The sequence below is a fragment of the Falco punctatus genome, assembly GCF_963210335.1.
Source record: "Falco punctatus genome assembly, chromosome: 6".
NCBI classification, from domain to species: Eukaryota; Metazoa; Chordata; class Aves; order Falconiformes; family Falconidae; genus Falco; species Falco punctatus.
In genome coordinates, this window is record NC_137585.1 from 77,375,904 (window position 1) to 77,397,549 (window position 21,646).

Sequence of the window (21,646 nt, forward strand, 5' to 3'; positions counted from 1 at the left end):
CCAAACCAGCCCAGTACAGTGTAGGGCAGCCCAGCCCCTCCCTGGCCGGCACGGGTCAGCACAGGCCAGCCCAGTGCCCCCCAGTACAGCCCAGTGCCACTCAGAGTCAGTACGTGTCAGCACAGCACAGCTCAGTGCCCCCCAGTACAGCCCAGGGCAAGCCCAGTGCCCCCCAGTACAGCACAGGGCAGCCCAGTCCCCCCAGTACAGCCCAGTGACCCCGAGTACAGCTCCCCTCCCCCTCAGGCGTATCCAAGTGCACCCCAGTACAGCCCAGCACCCCCCAGTCTGTCCCAGTTCAACCCAGTTTGTCCCAGCCCAATGCATCCCAGCCCAGCCCCCTCCCCACATCCCCCATTTCTGGGGGTCCAGGGCTCCCCCCTCCTGATCCCCCACTGCAGGGGACCAGGGGGCCAGGGGGGCAGGGCTCCCCCCTCCCCTTTTCTGGGGGTCCAGGGCTTCCCCCTCCCCCTCCCCCCCCCTCAACACCGCCCCCTGGACCCTCCCCCCATCCCCCCCCTCCCCTGGCCCAACCCCCACAAGCTCACTGCTACCCATCCCCCCCAGGTGTGGGGGACCCCCCCCCTCCCCCATTCTGCCATGGGGCTGAAGCAAGGGCCCCTCAGCGAGGGGGGATGGGGGTCAGCACAGGCCTCACCTGCGTCCCCCGCTGGGGTCCCAGCAGGGTCTGGGTGCTGGTGGGGCACGGCTGGTGCCCCTGACCCCCCCCCGCCCCCCCTTGCCCCCCCCGGCCCCCCCAGCCCCCCCCAGCTGTGACTCAGATTTTCCCGAGGGCAGCGGCCGCGATAATCTCCGCCGCGCTCCCGGCGGGTGTGAGGGCCAAAGATGGGCAGGAGAGAGGGCAGGGAGGGCAGCGAGGGCAGCGAGGGCAGGGAGGGCAGGGTGGGCAGGGTGGGCAGCAGGGGCAGGGAGGGCAGGGAGGGCAGGGTGGGCAGCGAGGGCAGCGAGGGCAGGGAGGGCAGCGAGGGCAGGGAGGGCAGGGTGGGCAGCGAGGGCAGGGAGGGCAGGGAGGGCAGCAGGGGCAGGGTGGGCAGCGAGGGCAGCGAGGGCAGGGTGGGCAGGGAGGGCAGGGTGGGCAGCGAGGGCAGGGAGGGCAGGGAGGGCAGCAGGGGCAGGGAGGGCAGGGTGGGCAGCGAGGGCAGGGAGGGCAGGGAGGGCAGCAGGGGCAGGGAGGGCAGGGAGGGCAGGGAGGGCAGGGAGGGCAGGGTGGGCAGCGAGGGCAGCGAGGGCAGGGAGGGCAGGGTGGGCAGCGAGGGCAGGGTGGGCAGCGAGGGCAGCGAGGGCAGGGAGGGCAGGGAGGGCAGGGAGGGCAGGGTGGGCAGCGAGGGCAGGGTGGGCAGCGAGGGCAGGGAGGGCAGGGAGGGCAGCGAGGGCAGGGAGGGCAGGGTGGGCAGCGAGAGCAGGGAGGGCAGGGAGGGCAGGGTGGGCAGGGTGGGCAGGGTGGGCAGCGAGGGCAGCGAGGGCAGGGTGGGCAGCGAGGGCAGGGTGGGCAGGGTGGGCAGCGAGGGCAGCGAGGGCAGGGTGGGCAGCGAGGGCAGGGAGGGCAGCGAGAGCAGGGAGGGCAGCGAGGGCAGGGTGGGCAGCGAGGGCAGGGTGGGCAGCGAGGGCAGCGAGGGCAGGGTGGGCAGGGAGGGCAGCAGGGGCAGGGTGGGCAGCAGGGGCAGCGAGGGCAGCGAGGGCAGGGTGGGCAGCGAGGGCAGGGAGGGCAGGGAGGGCAGCGAGAGCAGGGAGGGCAGCGAGGGCAGGGTGGGCAGCGAGGGCAGGGTGGGCAGCGAGGGCAGCGAGGGCAGGGTGGGCAGGGAGGGCAGCAGGGGCAGGGTGGGCAGCAGGGGCAGCGAGGGCAGCGAGGGCAGGGTGGGCAGGGAGGGCAGCAGGGGCAGGGTGGGCAGCAGGGGCAGCGAGGGCAGCGAGGGCAGGGTGGGCAGGGAGGGCAGCGAGGGCAGGGAGGGCAGGGAGGGCAGGGAGGGCAGCGAGGGCAGCGAGGGCAGCGAGGGCAGGGAGGGCAGGGAGGGCAGCGAGGGCAGGGAGGGCAGGGAGGGCAGCAGGGGCAGGGTGGGCAGCAGGGGCAGGGTGGGCAGCGAGGGTAGGGTGGGCAGCAAGGGCAGGGTGGGCAAGGCAGGAAGGGCAGGCAGTGAGGGCAGGGCGGGCAGGGAGGGCAGGGCAGACAAGAAGGGCAGGGTGGGCAAGACGGGCAAGGTGAGCAGCAGGGGCAGGGTGGGCAGCGAGGGCAGAGAGGCCAAGGAGGCCAGGGAGGGCAGCGAGGGCAGGGAGGGCAGGGCGGGTAAGGGTCATGTCACGACACAGCCCAGTCACGTTGCTCACAACACACCCAGGGGGATGCCACTAACCCCAGGAGGGGGTCCATGGGCACAGGGGGGTCTGCAGGTCCCCCTCCCCCTCTCATCCCCCTCCCACTTCACAGTTCCCGCTTCCCCCCCCCCCAGCTTCCCACGGCACCTCCCCCCCCGCGCCCCCCCCGGCTCCCCTCCTGTCCCACCTGTTCCCCCCTCCCCCATCCCACCTGCTCACCCCCCCCCCCATCCCACCTGTTCCCCCCTCCCCATCCCACCTGCTCCCCCCTCCCCCACCCCACCTGCTCCGCCCCCCCCCCCGTGGCCAGGGGTACGGCCCTGTGCCCCCCCCGGGGGGTGGGGGGAGCCCCCCTGTTGCTGGCTGCAGGCCTGGGAGCGTGGTGGCCGAGGTGTGGGGGAGGGGAGACCGACAGCTGCGGGGGCACCGAAATAGCCGGGGGGGGGGGGTTGGGGTGGGGGTGGTGGGGCCAGGTGGCACCAGCTTGTCCCTGGCCTCGTGCCCGCGGGGGGGGGCACAGCGTGGGATGCACACCCACGAGCTGCTGCATCACTGCCCCTCCCCCCCCCCTGCTGCCCACCCTGCTTCCCCCGTATTTGCCCCCCAGCACCCCAACCCCCCCCCCCCCCCCCGGGGTGGGCTGGGTGCCGGGGCTGGGGTCAGGGTGCTGAGTGCCAGGGTCAGGGTGCCAAGCGCTGGGCGCTGAGCACTGAGCGCCAGGTGCTGAGCGCAGGACAGGTGGCGGCAGGATTAGCACTAACGAGCTGTTTCATAACGAGGTCGAGAGGTCGGGGGGGGGGGGGGGGGGGGGGGGGGCTGGCTCAGCACCCAGCACCCGGCGCTCAGCACCACCCCCGGCTCAGCACCCAGCACCCATGGGGCACCGCGGGGGGGGGCCCACACCAGTCTGACCAGTATGGGCCCAGTCTGCCCAGCACATACGCCAGTGCCCCCCCCCCCCAGCCTCGGGGGCAGTGGGGTCTCAGGGGGTGCCCCGGGGGGGGCACTGGGGGCTGTTGGGGGTCACTGGGAGCTGCTGGGGTCACTGGGGGTCACCAGGGGCTGCTGGGGTCACTGGGAGCTGCTGGGGTCACTGGGGGCTGCTGGGGGGCACCCTGGGAGCTGCTTGGGCCATACTGGGGCATGCTGGGAGTCAGCGGGGCCATACCGAGGCCATACTGGGAGTCAGTGGGGCTATCCTGGGGCCATACTGGGTGTCAGTGGGGCCATACTAGGGGAGATACTGGGACCATACTAGGAGTCAGTGGGCCCATACTAGGGGAGATACTGGGGCCATACTGAGGAAGTCCCAGGGCCACACTGATGGGGATACTGGAGCCATACTGGGAGCCAGTGGAGCCATACTGGGAGGAGGAGGGCCAGGGCCCTCCCCCACAGCCCCATGCACAACCCCCTTCCCCCAGTCCCCCACCCCAGTGCTCCCAGTAACTACCCTGCCCTCCCAGTAACCCCTCCCCCTCCACCTATGGAGACGCCCCTAATCACACCACGCCCCTCACTAGCAACGGGCCAATAGCGGCAGCCCCCACCTAGCCCCGCCCCTCACTAGCAACGGGCCTATAGCAGCAGCCCTGCCCCAGCCACACCTCTCACTGGCAATGGACCTGTCGCTCTGCCCCTCCCTAGCAATGGGCCTATAGCCCCACCCCACCCCTAGCCCCGCCCCTCCCTAGCAATTGGCCTACAGCCACGCCCCTCACTAGCAACAGACCAACAATGGGAACGCTCCCCCTAGCCCCGCCCCTACCCCAGCCCCGCCCCTAGCAACACCCCCTCCCTCATCGATGGCACCCCCTAAGGAAGAGCCACATGGTGCAAGAGGGGGCGGCACCGTTTATTGACCACGCCCACGGCCCCTGGCCCCGCCCCCCACCGCGGGGGCTCATGGGGGGTGTAGTGGAGCAGCCTGGGGTGGTTCTTGGGGGAGGGGCCCCTGGGGCATCTTGGGGGTCCCGGGGGGGGCTCCTGGGGGTCCGGCCCCACCCCCCCCAAAGTGGGACCCCTGCCCCCCTCCCCCAGCTCTGGCTCCGCGGGGGTGGGGTCCGGGGGTCCCCCCTCAGAAGGTGTGAACCAGGGGGACACTGGGCAGCTCGGGGGCGGGGGGTCCTGTCCCTGTCCCACCCCCACCGCTCCCACCCCCAGCCCCGCCCCGGGCTGGGGTAGGGGGCTGCCCCCCAGCAGTGCCCCCCCCCGGCTCCCCCCGCACCAGGAGGAGGCGGGGGGAGCCGGGGGAGGGCAGCTGAGCCAGTGCCTGCAGGCAGAGGCGGGCAGGACCCCCACCTGTCCCCCGCAGCAGCAGCACAGGGGGCAGCCCCCCGGTGGACCCCACCACTGCCAGCCGTGTGGGGGGGGAGGGGGATGGCTCCCCCCCCGCCAGGAGCACCTCGGGGGGCTGCGGCTGGACATCGGGAACCTCTGCAGCCTGGAGGTGGACACTGGGCACCTCCGTGGGCTTCAGCTGTACGTTGGGCACCTCCATAGTCTTGAGTTGGATGCTGGGCACCTCTTCCACGGGCTTGAGTTGGACATTGGGCACCTCCACGGGCTTAAGTTGGACATTGGGCATCTCTTCCATGGCCTTGAGTTGAACGTTGGGCATCTCTTCCATGGCCTTGAGTTGAACGTTGGGCACCTCCGTGGGCTTGAGTTGAGTGTCGGGCACCTCCTCCATGGGCTTCGGTTGGGTGTTGGGCACCTCCATGGTCTTGAGTTGGGTGTTGGGCATCTCCTCCATGGGCTCGAGTTGGACGTTGGGCACCTCCATGGTCTTTTCTTGGATGTTGGGCACCTCCATGGTCTGAAGTTGGACACTGGGCACCTCCGCGGTCTTAAGCTGGATGTTGGGCACCTCTTCCATGGGCTTGAGTTGGGTGTTGGGCACCTCCATGGGCTGGAGTTGGATGTTGGGCACCTTTTCCATGGCCCTGAGCTGGACATTGGGCACCTCCTCCATGGCCCCGAGTTGGACGTTGGGCACCTCCATCATTTTGTGACAGGTGCTGGGCACTTCAGTGGCCTGGAGATGGTCACTGGGCACCTCCATCATCTTCGCATCGTTGGGCACCTCCGTGATCTTGAGATGGATGTTGGGCACCTCCATCATCTGGTGATGGACACTGGGTATCTCAGTGTCTTGGAGATGGACGTCGGTCACCTCTGTGGTCTGGAGATGGATGCTGGGCAACTCAGTGACTTGGAGATGGATGCTGGGCACCTCGGTGGTTTGGTGACACACACTGGGCACCTCAGCAGTCTGGAGGTGGACATTTGTCACCTCTATGGTCTGGGGATGGATGTTGGGCACCTCAGTGGCTTGCAGCTGGACAGTTGTCACCTCTGCCTCCTCAAGATGGACACTGGGCACCTCTACAGTTTGGTGATGGATGTCCGTCACCTCGGTGGCCTGGAGGTGGACATTGGCCACCTTCGTGGTTTGGAGATGGATGTTGGGCATCTCTGTGGCTTCAAGATGGACGTTGGGCACCTCAGTGGTTTCGAGATGGACGTTGGGCACCTCTGTGGTCTGCAGCTGGATGGTGGCCACCTCCATGGCCTGGAGCTGGATGTTGGGCACCTCCGTGGCTTCCAGATGGACACTGGGCACCTCCGTGGTCTCCAGATGGACACTGGGCACCTCCGTGGCCTCAAGATGGATGTTCGGCACCTCTGTGACCTCCAGATGGACATCGGGCACCTCCGTGGCCTCCAGATGGACATGGGGCACCTCCGTGGCCTCCAGACGGACATCAGGAACCTCTGTGGTTTGGAGAGGGACATTGGGGACCTCTGTGGCCTGCAGCTGGATGTTGGACACCTCGGTGGCCTGGAGATGGATGCTGGGCACCTCTGATGGCTGTGGCAGGGCTTGGAGCTGGACATTTGTCACCTCAGTGGCCTGGAGGTGGACATTGGGCATCTCAGTAGGCTGGAGGTGGACGCTGGACACCTCAGTGGCCTGGAGATGGACGCTGGGCACCTCTGATGGCTGTGGCAGGGCTTGGAGCTGGACATTTGTCACCTCGGTGGCCTGGAGGTGGACGCTGGTGACATCCGAGGGTTGTGGCAGGGCTTGGAGCTGGATGTTGGTCACCTTGGAGGGTGGTGGCAGGGGTTGGAGCTGGACATTGGTCATCTCGGTGGCCTGGAGCTGGATGTTGGTGACCTCAGAGGGTTGTGGCAGGGCTCGGAGCTGGATGTTGGTGACGTCCAAGGGTTGGGGCAGGGCTTGGAGCTGGACATTGGCCACCTCACCGGCTTGGAGCTGGACGCTGGTGACATCCAAGGGTGGTGGCAGCGCTTGGAGCTGGACATTGGTCACCTCGGTGGCCTGGAGGTGGACACTGGGCACCTCAGTGGCCTGAAGGTGGACATGGGGCACCTTGGTGGCCTGGAGGTGGACGTTGGTGACATCCAAGGGTGGTGACAGGGCTTGGAGCTGGACATTGGTCACCTCACTGGCCTGGAGCTGGATGTTGGTCACCTTGGAGGGTGGCGGCAGGGCTTGGAGCTGGACGCTGGTCACCTCGGTGGCCTGGAGGTGGATGTTGGTGACATCTGAGGGTTGGGGCAAGGCTTGGAGCTGGACGCTTGTCACTTCGGTGGCCTGGAGGTGGACGTTGGGCACCTTGGTGGCCTGGAGGTGGACATGGGGCACCTCGGTGGCCTGAAGCTGGATGTTGGTCACCTTGGAGGGTGGTGGCAGTGCTTGGAGCTGGACATTGGTCACCTCGGTGGCCTGGAGCTGGACATTGGTGACATCCAAGGGCGGTGGCAGGGCTTGGAGCTGGACACTTGTCACCTCGGTGGCCTGCAGCTGGACATTGGTCATCTCAGCGGCCTGCAGCTGGATGTTGGTGACCTCCAAGGGTTGGGGCAGGGCTTGGAGCTGGACGTTGGTCACCTCGGTGGCCTGCAGCTGGACGCCGGTGACCTCGGGGGGCTGCGGCCCGCGGGGGGGACCACCACCACTGATGCCACCCCTCAGCACAATGACGCTGGTCCCCGCCGGTGTCCCCGCCACTGCCTGGAGCTGGATGCTGGGCAGCCCCTGCCCCATGCCAGGTACCAACAGGATGCTCTGGCCACCACCGGGGGGTCCCACCGCTTGGGGACCCTTCCCCCCCCACGCCGGGGGACCCTCGGCGGGCAGCAGGGTGAAGGCAGGGGGCTCAGCAGGAGGGGTGGGCAGCAGGAGGAGCTTCCGCGGTGGTGGCGGTGGTGGCGCTGGGGGGGGGCTGGGGATGAGCTGCAGCCCTTGGGGGGTCTGCACCAGCAGGAAGGTCTGCGCCTCGTTGGGGGGCGTTGGGGGGCGTCGGCGGGGGCCGCGGGGGCCGGGGGCGTGGGTGCGGAGGTGGCGCTGGAGGTAGGAGGCCATGACGAAGGCTTTGGGGCAGAGGGGGCAGCGATACGGGCGGGCGGCCGAGTGGGTGCGGCGGTGGAGCTGGAGGTTGGAGGAGTGGGTGAAGGCCTTGCCGCACTGGGGGCAGGCGTAGGGGCGCTCGCCCGTGTGCACCCGCTGGTGCTGCCGCAGGTTGGAGGTTTGGGCGAAGGCCTTGCCGCAGACGGGGCAGGCGTGCGGGCGCTCGCCCGTGTGCAGCTGGCGGTGCCGGCGGAGGCTGGAGGTGTTCTTGAAGGCTTTGGGGCAGTCAGGGCAGCGGTAGGGACGCTCGTCGGTGTGTTGCCGCAGGTGGTACTGGTAGTGGGACGCCCACTTGAAGGTGAGGCCACACTGGGCGCACTCGAAGGCGCGGAGCCCCGTGTGGACGCGCTGGTGGGTCTGGAGCAGCGAGGAGCGTTTGAAGGCTTTGCCGCACTCGCGGCACGCATAGGGGCGCTCACCCGTGTGGTCCCGCATGTGGTACCGCAACCCCGAGGAGCCTTTGAAGGCTTTGCCGCACTCGGTGCATTGGTAAGGACGCTCCGGGGTGGCGGACTGAGGTGCCACGGGGGGATGAGGAACCTCGGGGGGCACCCGTGGGTGCTCCGGGACGGCCACGGGGGGATTAGGAGCTTCGAGGGACACACAGGGTGGGCCGGCGGTGGGGTGGCTGCGTTGGTGAGCCAAGAGCCCAGCCAACTGGGTGAAGGTTTTGGGGCAGAGGGTGCACTTGAAGGGGCGCTCGGCAGCGTGGCCGTGCCGGTGCCGCGCCAACCCTGAGCTGTTCTTGAAGGTCTTGCCGCAGGTAGGGCAATGGTGGGGGGCGGCCGGGGGGGTCCCCGAGTGGCCATCTTGGTGGCCCAACAGCTCCTCCTCGCTGGTGGTGCTGGAGGGGCAAGCGGAGCATCTCCAGAGGGTGTCCGGCGTCGTGGTGGGCGCTGGGAGGAGCGGGGGCATGGCAGCGTGGCTCTGCAGGTGCTTCTGGAGGCAGGCGTCGGAGACAAAGGCTTTGGAGCAGCTGGGGCACTGGTGGGGCCGGGTGGCCGCGTGGGTGCGGCGGTGCAGGAGGAGGTTGGAGGAGTGGGTGAAGGTCTTGCCGCACTGGGGGCAGGCGTAGGGGCGCTCGCCCGTGTGCACCCGCTGGTGCTGCCGCAGGTTGGTTGCTTGGGCGAAGGCCTTGCCGCAGACGGGGCAGGCGTGCGGGCGCTCGCCCGTGTGGGTGTGCCGGTGCCGGCGGAGGCTGGAAGAGTTCTTGAAGGCTTTGGGGCATGCGGGGCAGCGGTAGGGACGCTCGCCGGTGTGTTGCCGGAGGTGGTACTGGTAGTGGGACGCCCACTTGAAGGTGAGGCCACACTGGGCGCACTCGAAGGCGCGGAGCCCCGTGTGGACGCGCTGGTGGGTCTGGAGCAGCGAGGAGCGTTTGAAGGCTTTGCCGCATTGGGGGCAGGCGTAGGGGCGCTCACCCGTGTGGCCTCGCTGGTGGTAGAGGAGGGCGGAGGAGCCCTTGAAGGCTTTGGGGCACTCAGGGCATTTGTAGGGGCGTTCGCCCGTGTGGCTGCGTTGGTGGTGAGCCAGGCGGGAGGACCAGCGGAACGCCTTCCCGCATTCCCGGCAGGCGTAGGGCTGATCTGGAGCCCCGGTGCGGGAGACGGATGGGGGCGTTGGGGGCGTTGCTCCCGCCATGCTGATGGCCCTGAGAAGGGGGGGGAAAAAGATGGGAGAGGGATGGGCGGGGTGAGACACCCCCCCCACCCCGCACCCCCCATTCAGAGGGGACTTGTGGCCCTGTGGAAGGGCTGAGGGTGAAGGAGGGGGTGTGGCCTCCCTGGGGAAGGCCATGCCTCCCCAGGCCGGTGTTCCCCTCCAGGCCACACCCCCATACCAGTGTGCCCTTCTAGGCCACGTCCCCACTCATAGGCCACGCCCCCTCCAGGCCACCTCCACATCAGCCAGGGTTTCCTTCTAGGCCACACCCCTTCCAGGCCCCCCCCCAGCCAGTGGCCCTTCTAGGCCACACCCCCATCCCTAGGCCATGCCCCTCCCGGGCCACCCGCACCAGCCAGTGGCCCTTCTAGGCCACACCCCATTCCTAGGCCACAACCCCTCCAGGCCACCCCCACACCAGCCAGTGGCCCTTCTAGGCCACCCCATCACCCTGTGGCCCCTCTAGCCACACCCCCATCCTTAGGCCACACCCCATCCAGGCCACCCCCACATTACCCAGTGTCCTTTCTAGGCCACCCCTTATCAGCCAGTGTCCCTTCTAGGCCACACCCCCCAAGGCCATGCGCCCTCCAGGCCACCCCTTATCAGCCAGTGTCCCTTCTAGGCCACGCCCCCACAGCTAGGCTGTGGCCCCTCCAGGCCACACCCCATCAGCCAGTGTTTCCTTCTAGGCCACACCCCACTGAAGCCACGCCCACTCCAGAACACACCTCTATTGACCAACGCCCCCCTCCAGGCCATGCCTCCTCCAGGCCACACCCCCCCCACCTGAAATCCCTTCAGGCCACCCACCAGCCAGTGTCCCCTGTAGGCCACGCCTCCTCTAGACTACGCCCCAATAAACTAGCATTCCCCTCCAGACCACGCCCCATCTCTAGGCCCCGCCCCATCACCCAAATGCCTACCTCTAGGCCCTGCCCCCTCCAGACCACACCCCAATCCCCTAGCATTCCCCTCTAGGCCACAGCCCCACCAGCCAAATGCCTACCTCTAGACCACACCCCAATCCCCTAGTATTCACTCTAGGCCACGCCCCCACAGCCAGTGCCCCCCACCATGCCCCAATCAGCTATCACTCCTCTAAGTCCCGCCCCCACGAGCCAGTGCCCCAGACCACGCCCCCTCTAGACCACGCCCCAACCAGCTAGCATTCCCCTCCAGGCCACGCCCCCACCACCCAAACACCCCCCTCGAGGCCCCGCCCCCTCCTGCCTCGCTCCCGCTCAGGCCCCGGCCCCCTCCCCATAGGCCCCTCCAGGCCCCGCCCTCCCCGCGCAGGCCCTGCCACCGCCCTCCCTCCAACACCCCCGCCGGTACCCGCTTTACCTGCCCGTAGCGGCACCGGGGAGGCCTCGCCGCGGCGGGGCAGGGCCGGGCAGGGCAGGGCCGGGCAGGGCCGGGCCCCGCTTCGGCCTCCCACCGCCTCACGCCCGCCCGCCCCCGCCGCCGCCGCCGCGCAACGACTGGGCCGCGCCGCGCGCCGAGCCACGCCCCCCCCCCCGCCGTGCCGTGCGCAACCAGTGGCCCGACCCCGGCCCCGGCCCGCGCGGGGGCTGCTGGGAAATGGAGTTCTCGCCACAGCCGCCTCCGCCATCTTGACCTGGGAGGGAGGGAGGTGAGGGTGGTTGTCGCCGCTACCACGTGGGGGGACGCACAGTGGGAGGGGGGCGGGGTGCTCGGCTGGGAGTGTATCCCGGCGTGTCCGCCCCCCGGGAGCCAGGGGATTTGGGGGGGAGGGGGGGGCTAGAGGGCTGGGAGGGGTTAGGGGGAAGGTGGGCTGGGAGGAGTGGGAAGGACGTGAGGGAGCTGATGGGGGTTTGGGGAGGCGCAGGGCAGTGGGGGAGCTGAAGGGGCAGGAGGTTGGGGGGTTTGGAGGGTTTAGGGGAGCTAATGGGGATTTGGGGGCTGGGGACAGGGAGGGAACTGGGGGGCCTGGGGGTCTCGTAAGGGTTGGGGAGACTTGGGGGGGTCAGGGGAGCTGGTGGGGCAGGAGTTTGGGGGGCTTGGAGGAGTTTGGGGGGCTGAGGGGGGTCGGGGAACTGGTGGGGCAGGAGTTTGGGGACTTTGAGGGGTTGGGGAGTCTCAGGGAGGTCAGGGGAACTGGGGGGTAGGAGGTTGGGGGGCTTAGAGGGGTTGGGGGGGCTAAGGGGGATTTGAGGGCTGGGGATGGGGGGGAACTGGCGGGCCTGGGGGTCTCGGAAGGTTTGGGAGGCTGAGGTGGGTTGGGGGAACAGGTGGGGCAGGAGGTTGGGGGGCTTGGAGGGGTTGGGGGGGCTGGTGGAGATTCGGGGGCTGGGGGCGGAGGAGGACCTGGGGGTCTCAGAAGGGTTGGGGGGGCTGAGGGGGGGCAGGGGAACTGGTGGGGCAGGAGGTTGGGGGGGCTGAGGGGGGTGAGGGGAAGTGGGGGAGCAGGAGGTTGGGTTGCTGAGGGGGATTGGGGTGGCTGAGGGGGGTCAGGGGAAGCAGGGGGGCAGGAGGTTGGGGGGTTTGGAGGGGTTGGGGGGGGGGTGAGGGGGTATCCATTTTGATGTCTCCTGAGTGTCACGGTGGCCATGATCTCCTGGGAGGGAGCCCCTTGAGGATCCCCCCTGGGAGAAGTTAAATCCAGAGGCTCCCGGGAGAGATTCCCCATGGATCCACCGGGCTCCCAGGGCCCGTGGCAGCCCAGGTACCCGGGGGTGGTGCCGTGGGGAATGGGGGGCAGCGGGGGTGTTGGAAAAAAACGGGTCGTTGCTAGCGCCAGGCTGTTTAGACTTAAAAAAATCAAGCTTTGAGCTTCCTCCATCCCTTTTTTCAGCTGATGGGTTTCCCCCCAGCTCCAGTTATCCCTTCAGATGTCTTCTTTCCCTTAATTTAGGTGGAGCAGGCCACTAATTAATTGGAAAGGGAGGAGGAGAGTTTCCAGACGCTTGGAAGAGGCTGAGGGGTGCATCAGCCCTGGTGGGCTGAACCCTCTGCGGAGTCTTGGGTCTCTGTTCTGGTCCCGGGGGGGAAAAATCCCGTTACAGCCAGCAGGGAAAACCGAGCCAGACACGAAGGTCCCGATAGTTTCTCCCATCTGGCCTCCCAGAATGGTTGATGACGCTCGGCTTTTGGCACATACTCATTTCTTTGCTCTCCCTGGAAGGTGGCAGCAAGTTTAAAGACCGCAAGGCAGCCACGGGGTAGCGTTTCCCACCAGGATAGCGTTTCCAACTGGGATAACCCACTTGCCTTCAATAAAGATGATTTTTTGCCATCTAACTAAGCGTCTGGACAATGCAACACAAGGAAATTCATGGCACGCTGTGGCTGGCTTGGAATATTCCCCTTTTCCAGCAGGCAGCTGCCAAGGAATTCTCTGAAATCCTCATCTCCACGTGCTGCAGCTGATGGAAACCAAAATAAACCCTGATAAAACGTTGCGTCATGTCAAGAAGACGCTTGAAGGCAGGATGGGAGCTGGGGATAATTTTGCTGTGGTTTGTGGTGGTGGCCTTCGCTGCTGTTGGCCAATTTGTGGAGAAATGAGGCAAAAGTGTGAATAATTTGTTGAAAAGCAGATGTGTGAGAGGGAACGTGCTGAACATGCGACGCCAGGAGGATGGAGGCCGTCAGAAGCATTGACTGTGTCTCCGGAGCCGCTGAGGGTATGGATTGGCTAGAACACTTCTGGGATTGAGTGAGAAATATCGTGTAGCCTACTTTTAGCCCTCTGGAGTTAAAAGTAAGGAGTTAAAAGTAAAATTCTAGTCCCTGGCCAGGAGCTGAGAAGGGAAAAGCCCGCAGGGTCCTTAGCATGGCGCCCCATCCCAAGGATCCCATGCTACCCCATCCCGGGGATCCCATCGCACCCCATCCCGAGGATCCTGGGGACTCCGTGGCACCCCATCCCGAGGATCCCCTTGCACCCCATCCCAGGGATCCCATCGCACCCCATCCCAAGGATCCAGTTGCACCCCATCCTGGCGATCCCATGACGCCCCATTCTGAGGATCCCGAGGATCCCGTGGCACCCCATCCCAAGGATCCCGGGGATCCCGTTGCACCCCATCCCAGGGATCCCATGGCACCCCATCCCGAGAATCCCGTGGCACCCCATCCTAAGGATCCCATGGCACCCCATCCTGAGGATCCCGAGGATCCTGTGGCACACCATCCCGGGGATCCCATCGTGTCCCACCGCAGGGACACCATCACCCCCCATCCTGCTGCTCACAGCCGACAAGCCTGTTCCCGGAAAATCCTGGATTCTCCGAGAACCCTCGGGATCTTTGGGTATCTAGCCATGGGCTGGATGTTGCCCACCTCAGAGATCGGTCTGGAAATTCCCCAAATTCTCTTCAATTAATTGTCTTCAATTAAATTCTTTTCAATTAAAGACGAGAATTGATGCAGCGGGGGGGTGCCCAGACCCTCAGTGGTTTTGCAGCTGAACCTCAGCACGTTTTCTGGACGTATTTTTCATCTGGGGGAATATTTTTTATTCTTTTAATCCTTTTTATTCTTTATTTTTCATATTCTGTGATACCCCCAGGATCCAGGCCCTGTGTTTTCTACACGCCACGGCTTCGGCGACGTGACTTCGGGACAGACTTTGGGCGGAACGTGCTGGCTGATGTACACAGTTCCTGGAAATCCCTGATTTTGGCAGGGAAAGGAGGCACCTCGCCCCCTGGAGCACCCTGCGTTGGCTTTTGGATTCTGGCAGGATGAAACTGGGCATTTCCCGTGGGTGCAGCGCTCCTTATGTGAGGATCCCCAACCCTCCTGCTGCTGGGTGTGGGGACGGGGGTGGCTTAAATCTCTTCAAACCCGAGGGCAAAATCCTGGGGGTGGCAAGGAGGGAGGGATCAGTGCCGGGAGGAGGGCTGAGCGCTGGGAAACGGAGGGAACAATCCTGCTTTTTGCCACCCAGCACACCCAGCTCGGCTTGCCGCTCGCTCCGGGGACCTTCACCCGGCCGAAGGCGTATGGGACGAGCATGAGGGTTTCCAGATGTCACCTCCTGTCCCTGCCCAGCCACCTCGCAGGAGCACGGCTCCTCATCTACCTGGTTTGCTTCTGTGGTGAGTAGCGCTCGCTTGAGGGATAGAGCATCCTAGAAGGAAAGAGGGGGGTGGGGGATGAAGGGGAACGAGGGGGCACTAGGCTGGTGGAAGGGGGGAAAACTTCCTCCGAGCCTTTAAAAAAAGCAGGGAAAAGCAGTGCATGGGGAAGGAGACCTCGTTAGCCGGGGGATTATCCTGGTTTCTGTGCTGTTGGCCTTGCACAGAGGTTGGGGAACAGAGGTTGGAGTCCCATCAGCCGGTGTCGGTCCAACCTAGAAATCGTTTATTTGCGTTGGCCGCTGCTTCAGGGCTGGCCGCTTTGTTTACAAATGGCACAAGGTCCTTTCTCCTCCCCCCCCAGCGCAAACAGGAGCGTTTGCTCTGCAGGTTTGGCGGGAGGTGAAGCGATTGTGCCACCAGCAGGATGCCAAGAGGGGTTTTTCTCTTTTTTTTTATTATTCTCTTTTTGCATCCTCTTCTCCAGGGGATCCTGCAGCCTCTACCCAGACACCAACCTGAGCATCCACCCACAGCTCAGCCACTCTGGCACTCGATTAAACTTCATATTATATCATATTTTATATCATGTATTTTGTATATAACATATACTATATCATATATACTGTATATAACGCATACTATATCATATATACTTTCATATTAATTTTGTTGCTATGATCTCAGCCCCGATCATGCCCTTCTGTAAGACATGGTTGGGCGCTACAGGTTGATTAATTTGCAGCACAGGCTCCTTATCACCTTGTGCAAATCGCTAATTAAAGCACCAAGAGCAAGTTGCCATCAAACCCAATGCCCTGTGGAGTTTGCAGCCCCGCCGGCAGCATATTGAGGATATTAAGAGAAAAAAAAAAAAATCTCTGAAGCCCTTTTAAAGACAATTATTTTTCCAAAAGGGGCTTTGTGGAGCGATTTGTCTCCTGGATTTGGGTTTTGTGGATTTTTTTTGTGATTATTTTTGATTTGTCTTTGAGCTTGAGGTAAGCCACCGCCATCAGCTCCGTGAAGCCCGTGTGAGTGCCGCAGCTTTTCCCGGTGCTGCTTTTTGGCACCGGACCCTCTTCATATCCCTCTTGCAGACCCTGTCGCTTCCCAGCGGGATCCCCCGGATGGGGCAGGGGACGATGACGACACAGCAAAGCAAATCCCTCACAGGGAGTGTTGTTTGTCTGTGTCCGTGTCCCCCCACCCCAAATTTTCCAAGAGCTCACCGCGGCGCAGAGCACCCGCGCTCCCAGCGTGGTTTTGTCGCGCACGAGGGATCACCCCTAGTGAGGGATTTGGAAAGATCCGTGTTAATTGCACCTTCCTGGGATGCTGAACCACCTCCGGGGAGGGGGGTGCGTAAGGACCCCTTGTGCATTGTGTGCCTCCGTGGTGAGCAGGACACGCGTGCCTCAATTTACCTCCGTGTTTCGGGGGCACAGGCAGGGCTGGGGACCTGTCGTGTTTTGTGGGCAGGTGCTGCGAGACGTGGCTTTGGGATCAAGGGAATGGCTGGGAGGAGACACCTGGATTCCTTCTCCCCACCAGAGACGGGATGGTTTCCCTGTCCTTGCCTCTGGCGAGCTGCCGTCAGCTGGAGAACGCTGTTTTTCTGGCCCTCAACCGCGATGCTCCAAAAATCCAGAGCTTTGGTGGCTGATGGAGGTGCGAAACCGCTGGAAGATCCCATATCCCAATGGACACGAGGGGTGCTGTCACCTCCGCCTCGCAAAGAGGGTACGGTGCCTCGCGGACAGCAGGAAAAAAACCCTGAATTTTTCCTCCTTCTCCTCTGGAGAAACCTCTGGAGCTCCAGCCACAGCTGGAAAGATGCTGGGTTGCCAGGACTGTGCGGTCTTGCCCCTATCCTGAGATCCCAAGGTCTAGCAGAGCACGGAATGGTCCTGGAAAGACGAGGGATGGAGAATTTCTGCTGGTTCACCTCTTGTGTCCCCCCCAGCATCACCCAGCCACCCTGTGGCCACGCGCATTGGCCCAGCGCAGCTTCACCTGGCAAACAGCGTCAACGCTTGTTCGGGAAGGGTAGAAGTGGAACACAACCACCAGTGGGGAACTGTCTGTGACGATGACTGGAATTTCTCCCATGCCACCGTGGTGTGCTGGCAGTTGGGTTGCCTGGCGACGGTTGCAGCTCACTGGGTGGCTCGTTTTGGCCCAGGATCGGGCCCGATTTGGTTGGATGACGTGCGGTGCAGCGGGAGTGAAGCTGCTTTGTCCGAATGCTCGGCCAGACCTTGCGGGGGGTCAGCAACTGCAATCACAACAGAGACACCAGTGTCGTGCATGCAGGTCACGTCATGCTCGTAGACCAGGAGAAGCTCAGCAGAAGATGCTCTGCTCCGGGTATCCATCCTGGGCTGGGGGACCTTGTCCCCCTTGTCCCATCTCCAGCGGTTTTGCCGCTCTTTAGCCGCGCAGCTTTGTGAAAATGAGAAACGGGGAAAACAGGAAGGAAAAAGGTGTTGGCGCGGGCACCGAGGAGAGGGGAAGCGTTGCAGTGGGTCCCGGTGCTCCTAGCCAGGTCTCGACCCGCTGCGCTACAGGGACCAGTAGCCCACCAGTAGCAAAGATGGAGGGGGTGGGGGGTCCTGAAGAAGGGACAGTGGCAAGAGGGGTCTGCAGAGTCTCTCCCTTCGACGGGGGGACACTGCAGTTGTGGGAAGGGTTGAGGGGACTATAAAAAGGGATTTCTTGCGCTCATGGTTGAACGTGCGTGGTCTCTGGGGTCGCACAGCTGGTTTTTCCCCCACCTGAGGTGTTTAGCCCCAAGTTTTTGATATTCCTCGATGGTTTGGGGGCACTTTTGTGGATATGCTGGGCTTATGGACCACCCCTCTTGCACAAACCCTCCCCTGGGCATGGGTGTCACTGCAGTGGCGTGAAGCAGCACCTTGGGGGTGATGTGGTCTGATGGTCTCCTCGTGGTGTCTCCTCGTCCCCTCTCTCATCGTCCCCTCTCTCATCGTCCCCTTTTCCCTCCTCGTGTCACACTCGGGCATGGTCCCTGACGCAACGATGCAGCTGCGCCTGGAGAATGGCTCTGGCCACTGCTCGGGCCGCATGGTCGTGCTCCGGCAGCAGCAGTGGGGGACGGTGTGTGACGCCGGCTGGAGCCTGGCGGAGGTGGCGGTGGTGTGTCAGCAGCTGGGCTGCGGCACGGCCATCTCAGCAGCGCATTCAGCTCGTTTTGGGCAAGGGTCCGGCCGCATCTGGCTGGCCAACATCACCTGCACGGGGATGGAAGCTTCCCTTTCCCGATTGCCACACCAGGCTCTGGGAAGCCCATGGCTGTGACCACCGGGAAGATGCCGGTGTGGTGTGCTCAGGTCCGTGGTAGGCGGGATAAGTACCCTGCGTGGGGGGGTCAGCTTGATCGCGTCCCTTTACCCCCCTCGGGGTTAAAAAAAATGAAATCCAGAGGAGTAGGCTTGACCTGAGGACCCTCCCAGAGTAGCTGTTGACCCCAGGACCCTCCTGTACGCCTTGTTGACCCCAGGACCCCCCCAGAGTCACTGTTGACCCCAGGACCCCCCTACAGTTGCTGTTGACCCCAGGACACTCCCACAGTTGTTGTTGACCACAGGACCCCTCCCACAGTCACCATTGACCCCAGGACCCTCCCATAGTTGCTGTTGACCCCAGAACCTTCCCATACCATTGCCCCAGGATCCTCCTGTACTCATTGTTGACCCCAGGACCCTCCCACAGTCCCCGTTGACTCCAGGAGCCTTTGTCAGCCTCCAAGCTGCGACCCCTCTATCCATCCCCACAAGGAGCAAACCCCAAGCCCGCCCCGTCGCTGCAGCAGCTTTCCCTGGCGGCTGGAGGCTGTGCACGTGGAAGGATGCTCTGATTTTCCGACGGCTCGGCACCTTGCGAAGCCCCAGCGGTGCTGTGGATGACAGTCGGGTATGGATGTGGCCCTTCCTCCCTTCGCAGGTGCAGACGTGTCGGAGCAGCACCGAGTGCGGCTGGTGAACGGCTCAAACCGGTGCGTGGGACGAGTCGAGGTCTTTCATGATGAGAAGTGGGGAACCGTCTGCGATGATGGCTGGGACCTCCACGATGCCACTGTTGTCTGCAAGGAGCTGGGCTGTGAGGCAGCGCTGTCTGCACCGGGCTCAGCTCATTTTGGACCAGGCTCTGATCCCATCTGGCTGGACGATGTTCACTGCGTGGGGACGGAGTCTTCCCTCACCCAGTGCCAGTTCAGCAACTGGGGAGAGCACAACTGCCACCACAACGAGGATGCTGGCGTGGTGTGCCTGGGTAACACCGGCTGGGGGACCGGGGTGGGCGAGCCAGGGTGGTAGGTGGCCACCCAGGGGTGGCTGGGGTAGTGCTGGAGCTGATGTTCTACCCCAGGGTTCTGCTGGGTTCTCCCTCTGCTCCCTCCTCCCCATCCCAGGGCTGTGCTGGGTTCTCCCTCCGCTCGCTTTTCCCTGTCCCCTGGGCTGTTCCCAGCTTTTCCCCAGCCACTTTTCTCGGGAGTTGAGCAAAAAACCGCTGCCCTGGCATAACCAGGAGCTGTGCACCTGAGTGGAATTAATTTAATCTCGATTATGTCCCTCTAGCTCACCCTGGATGGGCAAAGCCTTGTTCAGGGGAAAAAAATATTAAAATCCAGGCACCTTCCTAGACACAGGAGGTCCAGTGGCACCAGGGGGGTGGGTGTGGGGTCTCCCGTGAGCCCCATCCCGCAGATTCCAGCCCTGTAGTGATGCGTATGGAGTCAGGCAGTTGCGAGGGGATGGAGTGAGGCAATCCACGCCTCGTAGCTGGTGGTGGGTGCCGGTGGTTTGCCTTCAGCTGGGTGGGAGAGGGAAAAAACCCGACCTGGGAGCAAGTTGGAAGCTCCGGGTGGCATCTGGGGTGAGACTTAACCCTTGGGTTTGTCTGGCAGGCACGGACCCCTTGGAGGTGCGGGTGCGGGACGGCCTCGGTCCCTGCGCGGGGCGGGTGGAAGTGCTCTCCAACACTACCTGGTACGGGGTGTGCGGCAGCAGCTGGAGCTTGCTGGAAGCTGAGGTGGTCTGCAGGCAGCTGGGCTGTGGGCCAGCCCAGTCGGCGCCCACTGGAGCCCAGTTCAGCCCCGGGGACGGCCGTGCCTTGCTGGAGGGGCTGAGATGCCGGGGGACCGAGGGGCTGCTCCTGGAGTGCCAGCAGAAGGAGATGGGGCCGGGGGCATGCCGGCAGGGCTCGGCGGCCGGCGTGGTGTGCGCGATGCCCAAGGGTAAGCGCCGGAGTCTGCCGTCATCTGCTCATTTACATCGCACATTTTGTCTTTATATTTTTATCGTAATTTCCGAATTGTTTCCATAAACCTTTTTCCTGGGAGGGGGTGGGTGGGCAGAGAAGGCCACCAGCAGGGTGAAGGCATCTCAGTGGCTTTGGACCCCAGAGCATCCCCCCACTCTGTCTGCACAAACCCACTGTGGGGGGGTGGGTGCACCCGCCCACCCCTCCCCTTCCCCCAAAAAAGAGGGGGAGCTGTCATTCCCGCTGCTGCTGCCGAGGCTCAGCCCCGTGCCTTGGGAAGGACGTGGCGCACCCCACCCCCCCCCAAACCGTGCAGCGGAAGGGAAGGGTGAGAGGGGGGCAGCTCATCCTGCTGACCCCGCCTCGTGTGCTTGACTCTTCCTGCAGACCTCATGCAATCCTGTTCGGTGCTGGGGGGCCTGCTTGGCACCGAGGCGATGCTCTGCGGCGTCCTGCTGGTTCTCTACCTGTGGGCGAGGTACGGAAGGCGGGCCGGACGCTCCCTAGGTAAGAGCAGGACCGTAGTACATGCGGTGGGGCTGGCTGCGCTCCCAGCTGGCCTGGGTGCCCCCCACCCTGGGGCTGGGGGTCACAGCGTCATCCTGCGCCTTCGTTTTGCAGACAAGATGCTTACAAAGAAGACTGAGGACACCGGTGTGGCATCCCAGGCTTAGGCGGGATGCAAAGACCCCAGAAGACCCTTGTTTTGTGGAGCTGGAAGAGCAGAGCAGCGGCTGCGACGGTCAGCAGAGGGGGAGCCCCCTGGAGCAGGGCAAAGACCTCCACCCCATGTGTCCCAGAGCCCCCAACTCACTGCGCTGAGCCTCTGTGGATCTCCCCACTCAGCACCACGAAGCCCCTCAGCCTCCAAGCCAGGTCTTCTCGGACTGACCCCCATCCGGTCTCTCTGCGGAGGATCCATCCTGACCCCATCCGAGCAGATCCCTCTTGTTCCCCCCCACACAACCACTCTAATCCCTAATCCCAGCCCCCCACCCCCCCCATAATCCCCATTAACCCACTGCAGGTCACCACCCTCCCCACATTCCCGACGGGATCGCACCTTTTCCCCTAGATCTCCCTGGAAAGTGAGGATTACCAAGCGGGGAGCATGGTAATGAGAAGGAAAATGAGGAGGGGTCTTCAAAGCCTGTCTAGGATACGGTGAGAAGCCCCTCCTCCCCCGTATTTATTTGAAGACCAGTAAAAATCCTGAAATCCAAAAAACCAGGAATGCAGCATGATATGTAGTTGGGGCTATGGCGTAACCTGGTGAGGTGGAGGAATAAGCGCCTTGGTTGTAGCAGCACTATCAAGAGACGGGAGGTTCCAGTTGACCAGTGCTGGGTCAGAAATGGTCCTGGTCACCACCAAGGAAGCATCATGTTTGTCGTGGAGCAAGCCATGGAGCTCCAGATCCATCCATGGTCCTGGTCACCACCAAGGAAGGGTCACATTCATGGTGGAGCAAGCCATGGAGCTCCAGACCCATCCATGGTCCTGGCCACCACCAAGGAAGGGTCACGTTCATTGTGGAGCAAGCCATGGAGCTCTAGATCCATCCGCCACTTTGGTGAAGCCAGGTCATGGTCAGAGAAATGTCCCAGCTCCGCTGGGAGGGAAGGAAAGGACCACCAGCTTGGGCAGGTTGCGATGAGGTTGCACCAAGGTTGTCGCTGCACAAGGGCGTGGAAGGGAAGTGGCGCAAGAGGCAGCGGGGAGAAGATAGGCCTGATGGAAGTCACAGTGTGTATTTCCATGGCCTTCAGGTCTGGCCTCCTTCTAGAACCTCGCCCCTCCGTGGCCAGGTGTCTCCTGTCAATGTGTGGCCACAAGATCACCTGCTGCTCCTCCACAGACATCCATCCGTCCGTCACTC

At 64.0% G+C, this 21,646-nt stretch overlaps 2 protein-coding genes across 18 annotated transcripts; one reads left to right on the plus strand and one right to left on the minus strand.

The window, feature by feature from the left end:
* Positions 1 to 4,167: 4,167 nt before the first annotated feature.
* On the minus strand, positions 4,168 to 10,927 carry LOC308066458 (uncharacterized protein). Of its 10 annotated transcripts, none has more exons than XM_080393761.1 (4): positions 10,781 to 10,927; positions 4,985 to 9,422; positions 4,889 to 4,951; positions 4,168 to 4,825 (listed from the first exon to the last, which is right to left on the minus strand). In XM_080393761.1, exons 2-4 carry the CDS (start codon positions 9,410 to 9,412, stop codon positions 4,409 to 4,411), a joined length of 4,908 nt encoding a protein of 1,635 aa, XP_080249887.1. In that variant the 5' UTR covers positions 9,413 to 9,422; positions 10,781 to 10,927; the 3' UTR covers positions 4,168 to 4,408. The 10 variants fall into 10 exon arrangements, with proteins under 10 accessions (XP_080249887.1, XP_080249885.1, XP_080249881.1 ...); XM_080393759.1 differs by having other exon boundaries at positions 4,168 to 4,855; XM_080393755.1 differs by having other exon boundaries at positions 4,168 to 5,296; positions 5,330 to 9,422.
* Positions 10,928 to 10,954: 27 nt separating this feature from the next.
* LOC308066464 (soluble scavenger receptor cysteine-rich domain-containing protein SSC5D-like) lies at positions 10,955 to 20,994 on the plus strand. Of its 8 annotated transcripts, XM_080393779.1 has the most exons (9): positions 11,940 to 12,122; positions 12,312 to 12,492; positions 12,582 to 13,083; positions 13,971 to 14,053; positions 14,352 to 14,502; positions 18,448 to 18,777; positions 19,412 to 19,741; positions 20,155 to 20,274; positions 20,389 to 20,994. In XM_080393779.1, exons 3-9 carry the CDS (start codon positions 13,038 to 13,040, stop codon positions 20,439 to 20,441), a joined length of 1,113 nt encoding a protein of 370 aa, XP_080249905.1. In that variant the 5' UTR covers positions 11,940 to 12,122; positions 12,312 to 12,492; positions 12,582 to 13,037; the 3' UTR covers positions 20,442 to 20,994. The 8 variants fall into 8 exon arrangements, with proteins under 8 accessions (XP_080249904.1, XP_080249905.1, XP_080249907.1 ...); XM_080393778.1 differs by lacking the exon at positions 11,940 to 12,122 and adding an exon at positions 10,955 to 11,069 and having other exon boundaries at positions 12,312 to 13,083; XM_080393781.1 differs by having other exon boundaries at positions 12,312 to 13,160; positions 13,971 to 14,184.
* The last annotated feature ends 652 nt before the right edge of the window (positions 20,995 to 21,646 follow it).

Coding starts and splice junctions, on each gene's coding strand:
- LOC308066458 (XM_080393752.1), bottom strand. CDS start 9,412: ATGGCGGGAGCAACGCCCCCAACGCCCCCATCCGTCTCCCGCACCGGG.
- LOC308066464 (XM_080393776.1), top strand. CDS start 17,543: ATGGCTCTGGCCACTGCTCGGGCCGCATGGTCGTGCTCCGGCAGCAGC. Junction 17,835..18,447: donor TGCCGGTGTGGTGTGCTCAG/GTCCGTGGTAGG, acceptor CTCCCTTCGCAG/GTGCAGACGTGTCGGAGCAG. Junction 19,742..20,154: donor GGTGTGCGCGATGCCCAAGG/GTAAGCGCCGGA, acceptor CTCTTCCTGCAG/ACCTCATGCAATCCTGTTCG.